General features: G+C 41.1%; 1 protein-coding gene and 1 pseudogene across 1 annotated transcript; one reads left to right on the top strand and one right to left on the bottom strand.

Moving 5' to 3' along the window:
- Nucleotides 1-2,138: 2,138 nt before the first annotated feature.
- Nucleotides 2,139-11,612, top strand: LOC117238421. Its single transcript, XM_033503301.1, has 4 exons — nt 2,139-2,352; nt 5,223-5,563; nt 9,393-9,503; nt 10,426-11,612. Exons 1-4 carry the CDS (start codon nt 2,215-2,217, stop codon nt 10,664-10,666), a joined length of 831 nt encoding a protein of 276 aa, XP_033359192.1. The 5' UTR covers nt 2,139-2,214; the 3' UTR covers nt 10,667-11,612.
- LOC117238440 lies at nt 3,081-3,195 on the bottom strand (annotated as a pseudogene).
- Nucleotides 11,613-12,338: the final 726 nt, after the last annotated feature.

The raw sequence follows: 12,338 nt of genomic DNA, 5'->3' as shown, positions 1-12,338 counted from the left end.
CGGATAAGAGCGGAGGAATACGGAATGCAGGTGGAAGAAGGATCGAACATTCAGAAGAATGAGTGGCAGCGAAGAAACGACTGAAGGAGGGTAAGGAAGACGAAGTAGCAAATCGAAGTAAAAGGTTGCAGTTGCATCGTACGAGCCATTAGGAGGATGGATCGAAGTGTAATCGCGCAAGAACGCGTCAATCCAGAAGACATACGCTGCCCTCTCGTCTTCCTGTCGCCGGAGACGTCGATTCGCGAATTAACGTCGACTTCTCGCGAACTCGCACACGCCAGTTCATCGACGTCGAACTGAGAAATCGCGGTTCGCCCGTGAAATATGCAACCAGCCAGACCGACTGCTTGAGAATTCCCTGGCGAAATATCCTCGGACTGAATTCCAGGCCGCCGTTTCAATCTTCCGCTATTGTAACGTGCTCTTTACAATATTAACGGGTCCACTTATTGAGCGGTGCCGCTGAAGTGTGACAAATTATTGGCCCGAGAACAGAGCAGCACCAAGCTGCAGAGAAGAGGAGGAAACGCGAAATCTCGCTGGGAGGTTTCCATCATCGTCATGGAACCGCCGCTTTCAGCATGTATCGGACCTAACTATCGATCTTTTCCACTAGGTCGACGATGACTGTCCCCATATCTGAACCACTACTGGGTCAAACGTGAATTATCTAATGTCTGCTGTTAAATTGTCCGATCCCTTGAGACGTTCAACGAGTACTACAGAAAATCTTTGACGTGAGACGCGTGAAATATAAACACGTCGGAGGAGGTTGGAAAAATAGTAGGAAAGGTTCTAGTTTCATCGCAAGTATGAGCTTTCACAAGGAATTTTAATTAATCTTCGCGTCAAAGATTCAGAAATCGCTTGAAACAGTCTGATACGGCTCTGCTATCGAAATTCGACTGCCACAAGTTGTAGCGAGATATTCGTCTTACAAGAATTTAATTAATATAATACGAAAACGATAGGAGATAGGAGCTACTAATTGACTTAAATCAAAGTTCGCCTAGAGATCATTTCTAATTTCTACAAACACAGTGAAGAAGATAAGGCAGATAAAGTCGTGGAAATCCACTTTCAAAAGAAAATATGGAGGAAAGAGTCGCCCAAAGCAGATAACGGCAGTGACACAGACTGAATCAACAGTCTTAGGTTAAAGCAGCCCAGTGATCAGTCAAGTTAAAAATCCGCGAGTAGTTGGTTTTCCACGGTAGAGTTAATCGAGTCTCGAGCTTCGGCAGTCAATTCGGCGATCGATCCAAGGGGGTTAAGCTCGTTCATCGTTCAAGATTGTTTCGAAAGTTAGCGTAAACCAATCTTCCACCGACGATCCCTTTTCTTCGTCAACCATCGTTGTTGTTAGAACGGACAGTACTTATGATTTCGGTGGTCACGCTGCAAGACCATTGTCAACGTACCTCATATCTCTCTTTCGTTTCTGGCAATATCGTTGAGCAATTTCCTAGCGAAATTATAACGAGATTTTCTCGTAGAAAGTTAATAATTAATTCCTTTACAACTTGCCACGGGGGAGGTTCCAGGTTGGTCCAGTCGACGGAACAAATAAAATAATTTCCCTGTGACTCGAAAACGTTCCGTTGGCTAGGAAGGAAAATTGCTTGTTCGTCGTTTGTATCACCACTTGAAGCTCGGGTTAATGAGATGTCCTTCGACGAGAGGGGGTTTATACTTCGCTTTGGCCTGATTCCGCGTCAACTTGAATCTCGTTTCGCTAAATCACCGACAGTTTATTTCATTCTTCGTAAACGATTGATGTAGAAACGGATGAAGGTTGCTTTATTACAGTTCTATTACTCGTTTCGTCCGTTGCTTGTAATTAGAACGCAGTATGAGACGGCTAAATGGAGCTGAATCTTCTTTCGCTGTGCGGGTTTTCCGTGTGGTCGATGTAGTTACTGGAAAACAATAAACGAGGCAGGACGTGTTATTGGAAGGGCGGGATTTGTAGAAAGGCAAATGGGGTCTCGGTTGCTTGATTTCACGCTGACAGTTTCGGTACCGCGGTTCGTTTACTCGGGCTATTTCCTTCTCCCACTTTTCAATGTTAATAAAGTTCCACTGGGACGATGAGTACGTGTACGGGCGGTGTCGCGTGCGATGTAGGTCAGTCGCTTCGAGGAATCTTTAAAATGTCCCAACGACCAGGCAGTAACGTTTCACCTCTTCTTTTGCAGAACCACACGAGACATGAGTCGAAACGAACGTTGTTTCCTTCTTTTAATAATCTGCGTCCTGCTAAGTGATTATCAAGTGAACTCGGACCGGGACGCTCGTTTGTCGAGGAAAAAACGATACGTCGTTTTCCCCGAAGGCTCGACTTTCTCTGTAAGTTCAATAAATTCTTCATTCTTTGCCCCCGTCATACTTAGTCTGCTAGTAACACAGCGACGATGGTTGCGGTTTCCATATCCATCGTGATCAATTCTATTTTAAAATGTGCAATAAAGTCAATCTTTGTGCACTTCGTAAATAATATCACGTGGGTCTATTCACCGTCTGAATTATCACGACGTACACGATGAAGCGATAGAATATTCATATTGAGAATTGTGGATCTTGATAGCCGAAATAATATTATAAGAATACTATATTTACACTTGGAATTAATATTAGAATAGTTATATATTTATTTTATGGACGATTTCTAAGATATTCATCGATACACACTTGCACGCGTCTCAGCACTTTCTTCCATACCCGACTGTTAACAGACTGAACACAGTTTACATTCATCTGTTTTCGAGACGCCGCGAGACATACAAGTATCTCTTCTTTTGTTTCTTTTTCTTTTTTTTAACGTGGAGGAAATCCGCATGGATACCAGGCCGCTTCTGGGGAAAGCGGCGTGGTAGTCGGCTGGATTCCAACCGACTAAAACCTCCACGATGACCGTCCCGGCTGCGATCGAGAGAGGTTCGGGAACCGGTGCGAGCGATACACCGCCCCCCTCTCCAGCGCACAATACTTCCCCTATTGGAGCCGTGTGCGGCCATGTCACACCGTGCCTCGTCAAAAGAGCCGCCGTGCCAAGACTGCTTGGCGGCCCCGAGGAAAGCTAACACCACACTGAGTTCCCAAGCGGTCACCCAAGTACTATCCGTGCCCAACGGTGCTTAACTTTCGTGATTGGATGAGAACGAGTGCACTCAACGCGGTTTGGGCGTTGGCAAAAATTTTTTTTTTTTTTTTTTTTACGTGGAGGAAATCTTCATAGACACCTTACCACCCTATGGGGCGGGCGGAAGGTAGTGCCGGATTCTTACCGGCTAAAACCTCCACGGACGGGACAGTAAAAGCCTGTGCAAGTGTTCATCGTCGGGCCCCTGTGTGCTTAACATCCAGCTGCACATTTAACCAAGCACTCCTAGAAAGTACATCCACAACACACGCAAGGGTGGGGGCTGGCCGCTTGCCTGTAGTATATGACTTTTAAGAGAAATTTTGGTTTTTCCGTCCCTTCTGTTTCAATCCTTTTAACCGAGGATTCGAACTCGCGACGCGTCGTCTTCAGTACAGCGCCTTAACGAGCGTAGCTGTCTGCCCCGCCATACAAGTATCTCTACTACGCATTTAACCTAGTCCAGCACACAAAATTATACATATCTCAATACACCTCTTTAATTTTTGTGCTACATATTCATTTCCTTTTATAAGTCAATCAAACCATTTTTAAAAGTAATCTAAAATTTTCAAATTTGTGTCTTCCTAGAGCCTTCGTTAAAATATCAGCTATATTGTTTTTTGAGTCTACTTTTATAATGTCAATTTTCTTATTTTCGTAACTTTCATTCATAAAATATACTTGGAATTTTTTGTTAAGTTTCTAAATTTTGATATCGCAATCGCTCCAGCATTATCTTCGTCAATTTTTATTTGTCTTTCGATCATTATTTTGAAATTTTTCAATAATTTCTTTACAAATTTTATTTATTTATTATACACTCACTGCTTCTGACAAAGCTCGGCGGCTGTTGATGATTTTGCTTTCTCGATTTCCAGTAAATTGCGTTTCCGAAAAATCTTACGATAAATCCCGTAGTGGATTTTCTATTTACTTTATCTCCAGCCCAATCAGCGTCAACAAAACAATCAATAACTTCAGCATTCAAATTTCTTTTATAAGTTTTTATAACTTTAATTTCCTAGTTAAATATAAGTATTTCAAAATTCTCAATGCATATTTATAGTGGGTCCCGTCGTAACTGTTTTGAAATCGACTTAAATAGTTTACACTATAGCTAACGTCTAATCTTGTTCCAGTACTAATATATAATAAAGCTCCTATGAGATTTCTATATCTTATATCGTCTGAGGCTGATTGTGCGGGTTCTAAACTTAAGTTTTGTTTCATTGGTGTAAAATATAGTTCACTATTTTCTATATTATATTGTTTCACTAATGACTCTAAATGACTACTTTGATCTAATTTCATCTCACATTTCTTATGATCGTATTCAATGTTTATTCCTAAGTAAGTCTTTGTTTCATCTAAGTCCTTCATCGCAAATTTGTTTGACAATTTGGTTTTAATTTCATCGATTTTTCTTTTGTTTTTTCCACATATTAAAAGGTCGTCTATGAACAGAATTAGGTATATAACATCATCGCTCTCATACTTCATATACAGACAATAATCGCTCTCACTTCTTTGAAATCCTAATTTTCTCATATACTCGTCGAAACATTCATACCAAGCTCTTGAACTTTCACGCAATCCATATAACGCCTTTGATAATTTACATACTTTCCCGCTTTTATCGTCGTAACCCATAGGTTGTTTTACAAATACTTCCAATTTTATAGTTCCGTTTAGGAATGCTGTTTCTACATCCATTTGCATAATCGTCATGTGGATCTTGTCATGTGAATTGTGGATCTTGATAGCCGAAATAATGTTATAGGAATACTAAATTTACACTTGGAATTAAAATTAGAATAGTTATATATTTATTTTATGGACGATTTCTAAGATATTCATCGATACACACTTGCACGCGTCTCAGCACTTTCTTCCATACCCGACTGTTAACAGATTGAACACAGTTTACATTCATCTGTTTTCGAGACGCCGCGCACACACATACCTCCACACACTGACACTCACATACAAGTATCTCTACTACGCATTTAACCCAGTCCAGCACACAAAATTATATCTCAATAATTCACATTGATGGTTTTGCTATTATTTGCAGATCGCTCTATGTCTTACGGTGCATACTCTGACACCGGACGATAACATTTTCACGGAGGGAGTCAATTGGGGTATCTCGTACGACCTACCAAACGAAAGCAAGCCGGCTCTAGAACCCCTTTTACAATTGAGACACGATGAGATTAAACCTCTGAAGAAATATGGTCATCATTCGACGGTGAACGCGATCAACAAGAACGTCGTGAAATATTCCGGATGGCACAGAAACGATAAATATTACGTGAAACCAGGGAAAAGCAAGTACCACAAGTCAAACTACTATTACTTGCAACGTAGACATCGAAGGCAACTCTACAACAAACTGGAGACCATTATGAACGCGTAAGTTGCTGAGCAGAAATTTTGTAGGAAGGTAGCTAAGATTATAGGCAGGCAGGCAGTCATTAAATATAAAATAATAGAAACTGTACACGATGTCCTGTTTTACGGAAAACAATATCAGCGTATTTTACACTTAGACCGCATATTTTTACGGAAATTCCGATTTTTGAGAAAATAATTAAACAAGAAGAACCTAGGCAAAGCTCTGTGTCACCTATTAGATATAACAACAGATACTGTACAGCTCGAATGTTTTATATATTTTTGTGTATATCTAATTCGCAATCGCTCGTCATTCGTAAGAATTCTGCCGAATAATTTCGGTAGTCGTAAATTCGTTTAATAAGCCACAAAACGGAGAAAATATTTGATGTTGAGCTAGGCAAAGAGTGAAAATGTGGATGAAAAGTAGCTGCGGCCTGCGCGTAGTGAGGTCAGAATGGACTTAAGTTAGAGCGATGTCTAATGGTATAAAAAGATAGTAGAGTGCGTGATTCGTCGTCTAGAATGAAGTAGCACGTTGTTTTGCTGAGTGAAACGCTTTCCTACATCGTTGAACAAGCGCTCTATGACGTTTTTTTCGCGTGCTGTAATGGGGTCGAAGAGAAATAAAAACACATGGAATACTACTTTGGCTGTCAAGTAGTCGATCTATGTTCCGTGACAAAGCAATAGGGAGTTTTATTATTGAAAATACTCGGATATTTTCGTGCGCTACTAATACGTATTCACCGTAACAATTTCCACATTTGCCGGATTTGCTATACTACGATTGTTTTCTGCCGCCAGAAGTAAAAGACGTGTGGATAAGTTAGCTAGAAAAGTGGAAAGATGATAGCATACAGGATAAAAAATTAAACAGAGCCTTTGCTGACTCCTATAAAGTATCCTCAAGAGGATGTATCCATTTTGGTGGCATAAAAGCGGCGATCTTCTCCCATTTGAAAATCGTAGAGACGAATAAATTTTCGCGCCGGGCTGAGTGGCAGCCTCTATAATAAAATGTAACGGCGGCTTTAGGAGTCTGGACGTGATCGAACGATAGTCGTCCGCCTTTATGGAGAGCCGTCGAGCCGTCTCAGTTTTTTCCCATGTCATCTGCGATGATGTATTTCGGTCGCGTTAGTGTAAAACGTCGACGTATTGACGGACAGAAGGGAATTCGGCGGATGAAAGTGTCTAAGCGCGTTGAAATTGACGGTAAGACGAAGAAAAATATCGGTTCCATTGCTCTTGCCCGACTTATTTTGTGAAATCGCAACTAAACAAAACCGAGAATCGTGTTCCAAAAAAATTCTATGTAATATTACGTCAAATACGTTCTATGATATTTTGTTTCTATCTCGGCCAAGGAAAATAATCAAACCGCCTCCCTCGTCTTTGTTGGACATAAAGTATCCGGTTATAAAAAAAAGGACACGAAGAAAGAAGAAAAATAAAGGAAACCTACTTCTGCTGTAGTCGTTGGCCCTGAAAGAGAGAAATGATCCGGCAGGATAATTCAGAAACAACTCCAACTAGTATCCCAGCAGCGATTCTACGTTGAACGATGCGCCGTCTTCTGTCTCATACCAACCTTAACCAGCTTTAACACTACTGTGAACCGTCTCCTTGAAAACCACTGTTGCGTTATGTTACGCCAACTACCTCTATCCAGCGTGTAGAATCAATTTTGGGCGCAGGAAAATGGCTTCCTATTTGTTCGCGTATTCCGTGCTTTCACCTGGTAGTGGTGCATTTATCTTCAGCGAGAAAATTGTCAGAAAGCTTTTACTATCCATTGTGTAACTATAGGTTGAAATCAGGAATGTTATGAATTGGTTATTTCTACGCAGAAATAGGAGTGTGTAATTGTCGAATAGGAATTATGGAAATTAGCACGTGACTGCGTTTGTGCGTTAATCAGATACTTGGAGTGTCTGTTGGAACGGCCCACTGAATCACCTTTGATGTATTATGATGGTAATAGTACCAAATTGAAGGGCAGATGTATCGTATAGTATTAGGTTAATCGCAGTTTCACGTACGCATCGGATGGGCGTGCGTTTTAGAAGGCAATTAACAAGGAAATTCCAATAAACTGGGCGATAGGAAGTAGACAAGCCTCGTCAAGGAAAACCATAATATTACAGATGAAACAATTTGAAGAGAGAGGTAACACGCAAGGAGATCGCCTGCGCGAACTCAGCAACCATCCTAGTAGTAATCTCAGCCAGTCTCTTTCGATTCGCTCCCGCAAGACTCTGTTCTCCCTTTCAAGGTATCTTTCTGAATTAATGGCAAGCATTTATCCGAATTGGTGATCACAGGATACGACTTTATTTCATGCGGCCGTACGTTTCCTTCACGATATTCTCTTCTCCAACCCTCCGCGCCCTCAAGTAAGTATTACGTATTTCAATAAAAGTCCCGACTAATGTCGAAGAATATTTCGCAAACAGGGTAAGTCCAAGCCCTTGTTACAGTATCGTGAAAAAGTTTTACCTTGCCAAATGAATGCAAATAAATACAAAGATGCTTGATATTAAAATATGATTTCTATAAATAAGTGCAAACAAGCTTGATATCGTTTTAAATCTATTGTTCTTGTTGAAAAAAATACGCCAATAACGTTAAGAAATTAAAAAGTCATTGGTAATTTATAAAAAAAGATTAGGACTAATTGTCAATAGCCTTCTTCTATCGCAACGAATAACTCCTTCGTTATATTTCTAAAAATTTAATTTGTCATTTTTTGATACATGCCGACGTGGATCATAGGTCGCAGGAACTTTCATACTTTACCCTGCATAATAACTTTCTAAGATCGATCGCAACTTGGCGACCACTCAAATCAAGGGTGAAATTATTGGGGAGCGCGCAACGAATTTTTGAAACGTTGCTTCAAAGGAAACTTTAATCTTTCTGGAAGAAGGGTCGGCCAGATGAGAAAACATCGTGCCGCCCCTTTTATCTGTCCCCACGTGCAACCAGACGCTTGTTCATCGCCGAAAGGATACATTAATACGCGTTCTGCCACCGTCCACACTCTTTCTTTTCTTTCGTGTCGAGTAATCCTAAAATGCGTTACCTCGAAATCGCCTCCCTTAATTCTCACAACATTTCTTTCACGTTTCAATAGTTGAATGGGGATGAAATAAACACAGTCTGCATTTTTTGCTAGTCTCCATTCTATTAAAAGGTTCATTGTCGGTCTAATTTACATTTCTTATATTGCTATGAATATATTAGCAAATAATTCTGCTACAAAATCCATTTTTATATTATTTTATATAAAAACATATTACTTTTACACATACAGTGCACAAGAGAAAATTCGAATTACTACGTGTTTTCATATGAGTATTAGTAAACTTTTTACTGGATATTTTTCGCCATGCTGGAAATAATTATTTATTTTAAGGTACATAATCGTCCAAAAGTATATGGATACTTTCTTATTTTTAACCAAATGCATTTCAATTATAAAACTACGAATGAATCGAACAGCTACGACTCCAGCTTTTATCTATCACAATTACGTACATCAGAAGATTATAACGCGACTAAATCGATTAACATAAAACATTTTTCATCTTTCTTCTTTGAATATTTTATTTATTTATCTATTTGAGTACTGAATTTTTTATTTTATATATGCATTCTGCGGGTTCCTGCATCTTTAAATTTCTCACAAACGCACAGAGATCCGTAATTTACTCATCGTTTTTAATTTTCCTCCCACATCTATGCCGATATAACATAAGAATAGTCGGTAACTCGGATCACGATCGGGATATCTTCTCTCTTCCCGATTTATTTCTCCATTCTAATATTCCGGTTCTTTCAGGATGAACTTCGAAGGGAGAACGTGCGTGTTCCGAGCGCTCTGCGAGGCCTCTCAGCGGCTGATGCCCAAAGGAAACACTCTCATCGAAGAGATGATGAGGATATCATTCTCGTAAGGTTCACAGAGGGCAAAGGGAAAAGGAGTAAAAAAGAAAAGGAGTTCCAGCAGCGCGCGGATTCGAAAGGTTCCCCGCTTCCCATCCGCGATTCCTTTCTTCCTCTTCATTCGGATTCGAGGGAGTGGGCTTTAGTCGGGGATCGATGGGATTTCGGAATAATCTCGTTTCGCCGGAGAAAGAGGCGGACCGAGGCAATGGAGACGAATTTTATTAAGCAAATAAGGTTAAAAGGTTGCCCTTCGTGGATATTTCACGCATTTCAACTCCTATGTAGCCTAAGTCACGCTATTCTCTCGTTGCTCGTGCAAAAAATCACGTCGAATTTTATACATACTAAGATCACTTTCGCGCATTTCGTTCGACGCTTTTTGTACTCTTCTCGCTTTTAGAGCAACTATCAAGGAAGTCATAATTGAAACGAACATCTAGTCGTTGTATAATGATAAATTAATCAGCTCGGGCTAAACTTATCATTTGTTACGATGTAACGAACTAGTTAATAGATTAGCCAAACTCTGCTTGTCTTTTTCTGCTGGCGCTACCAACTGATCGGAGTAATAAATATTTACCGCTAGTATTGTGAAAACATCCGACTTTGGGAAGAACTTTCAAACGTCGCCACTGTAGCGACATCCGCGAAAGGTTAAATATACTGTACAAAAGTATACAAGAAACAAAGTACAATGAATGTTGAAAATTTTGCAACGATTTAGTGCAGTGAATATGTGAAAAAACGCTGTCATTCTACCGAATTGATCATTCGAAAATTCCTGACATTGTTCGATATAAATAGTAGTAAGATCCCATCGATCCGCTTCGATTTCTCGTAATCCGCCACCGCGCGCAGTTGGCAAGTTCCTCGAAGTCGCAGAGACAAGCGACAACCTTCCATTTCCTTCCTGCTGATTGTTACAGCTTCCCTTTGAAGCGGCTGTTCGCTCATGAGCCGGAGGAGCATCATGCGTATAGCAGAGCTCACAAAGCAGGCCATGAGGGCCATGATTGCGCCTCCATGTACGCCGGATGCAGTTTCTCCCTGATCGACATGGCCCTCGGGAAATACGACACATCAGCGACGCGGCGACCTCAACTTCCGCCAGGATATGCCGATACGGTTGAATCTTTCGGAGACTGGGCCAGGTACAACATGAAATAACACGCTGGCTCTACGCCGATAGAACTCCAAAGGGGTGTTCTCACGGAATATCTGGACGAGAAGTCGGTTTGATTTGCGAAGCAAATCTTCTCGTCCCTCTCGATATTAGCACGTTCCGTACTGCGCGACTTTTTCGTTCAAGCAGTTTGATATTTTGCCTATGGCAAGAAGGGAAACTGCGTATTATGTGTATTTTACTTTTCGATATGAATGTGTGTTTTCTCATGAGACGTAGAACTGGTCTATTCGCGTAAGAAACCTCAAAATTAAATAATTAGTAATTTGGCATTAACCATTATGAAACTCAATTTATTTAATAAATGTGAAAATTTGAATGGCGCAGACGGAATTGGCGCGGAACGTAATGTGTTAATGGCATCGAATACGAAAGCTTACAGTGATCGCTGAACTTTAATGGCACTGCAAATAACGTCGATGATAATATCCAGGAGTACCATCCCCTCGAACGTTCTGCAAAGAAGTTGAAAGGGAGCGCAGCAGCAGGGGAATAGTATCGCGTGACGTGTAAGTAACGCGAGTCGGTCTCAAAAATAGCAATATCCGGAACGTAGTAGCGTACACAGCTGCATTTTCGGTAATTGGATGAGCTTACCTATCGGCAGAGCAAGAGCGGTAGATGGAATCGAAGCAAGGGATGAAATAAACGAGTGTGGATAAGGCCTGCTATGGCATCCGGCTGTGTTCAGTTCACCAGTTCCAATCGATAATAACGATTCTTTGTAATATTGTTACACCGTGGGTCAATATATTCGATATAACAGGATTACGTACTTCGTCGAGCCGAATATTACACGAAATCGGGAAAACTGTTTCGTACAGGCAACTACAAATAGATAATCGCGCGAATAAGTCGGCTTAGCTGGTTTCGTGGCTTTGTCGATTTGCGTGATCGCTAGGTGTTGTGGCGTACACGTCTGCTTCGATTTAACTATACAACTTTAACAGATGGAAACATTTGTTAATAGCTCGCTGTAGAATGCGTCGTAGTTCGTTCCAACCAAGCAATTAGAGATAAATATTGATACAAAAGTTTTAAGCGAGGGACTTAACAAACCTGAATCCTCGTCGATTCCGTTACACGAATATCCTCTCGTTTTCTTCCTTCTCTTTCTGTCTGCTCTTCCCTCTCCTTTCTTTCTTCTCTGGCCGTTTTCATTCCTTTCGGTTCGGTACTCCGCATGCACGCATCGATTGTCACTGGTTTCCGCTTTGCCACGCGGTGACGGCGCGTCCACGGTAACGATAAGAGATGAAAAATTGTTGTATGTTTCTGGCCAACGACGCGACGCCGTTTCCAACGATGAACAACAGCCAAAGCCCCGGGACTCGTTCCCGGAGAAATTGATTTTGGATTTATTCGGTGACGTCATCGGCCACAGCCTCACCCTCGACGACGCACGATATTTCTGATACGTAACGGATCGCGTTTGCATCGTTGGACATGCGTGGGTCTTGGCTTTCTATTCGTCTTGTTACGCTCGTCAGAAAAGTTGTTGAGATTTTGTCCTCGTAACAACCGATACTCTCAACGTTCGTTACACAATGCTCCATTCGTTCGACAATGTTTTGTTCTACGCGACCACAGTTCCACGTATACTCGAATCGTCGCTCTGTTTGACGAGGAAATGGCACGAACAGAAGATAAGCTCAG

Source organism: Bombus vosnesenskii, unplaced genomic scaffold, assembly GCF_011952255.1.
Source record: "Bombus vosnesenskii isolate JDL3184/JDL3185 unplaced genomic scaffold, Bvos_JDL3184-5_v1.1 scf7180000013492, whole genome shotgun sequence".
NCBI classification, from domain to species: Eukaryota; Metazoa; Arthropoda; class Insecta; order Hymenoptera; family Apidae; genus Bombus; species Bombus vosnesenskii.
This window is presented reverse-complemented; position numbering and strand designations above follow the sequence as displayed.

Coding starts and splice junctions, on each gene's coding strand:
- LOC117238421 (XM_033503301.1), top strand. CDS start 2,215: ATGAGTCGAAACGAACGTTGTTTCCTTCTTTTAATAATCTGCGTCCTG. Junction 5,564..9,392: donor CTGGAGACCATTATGAACGC/GTAAGTTGCTGA, acceptor CGGTTCTTTCAG/GATGAACTTCGAAGGGAGAA. Junction 9,504..10,425: donor ATGATGAGGATATCATTCTC/GTAAGGTTCACA, acceptor TGATTGTTACAG/CTTCCCTTTGAAGCGGCTGT.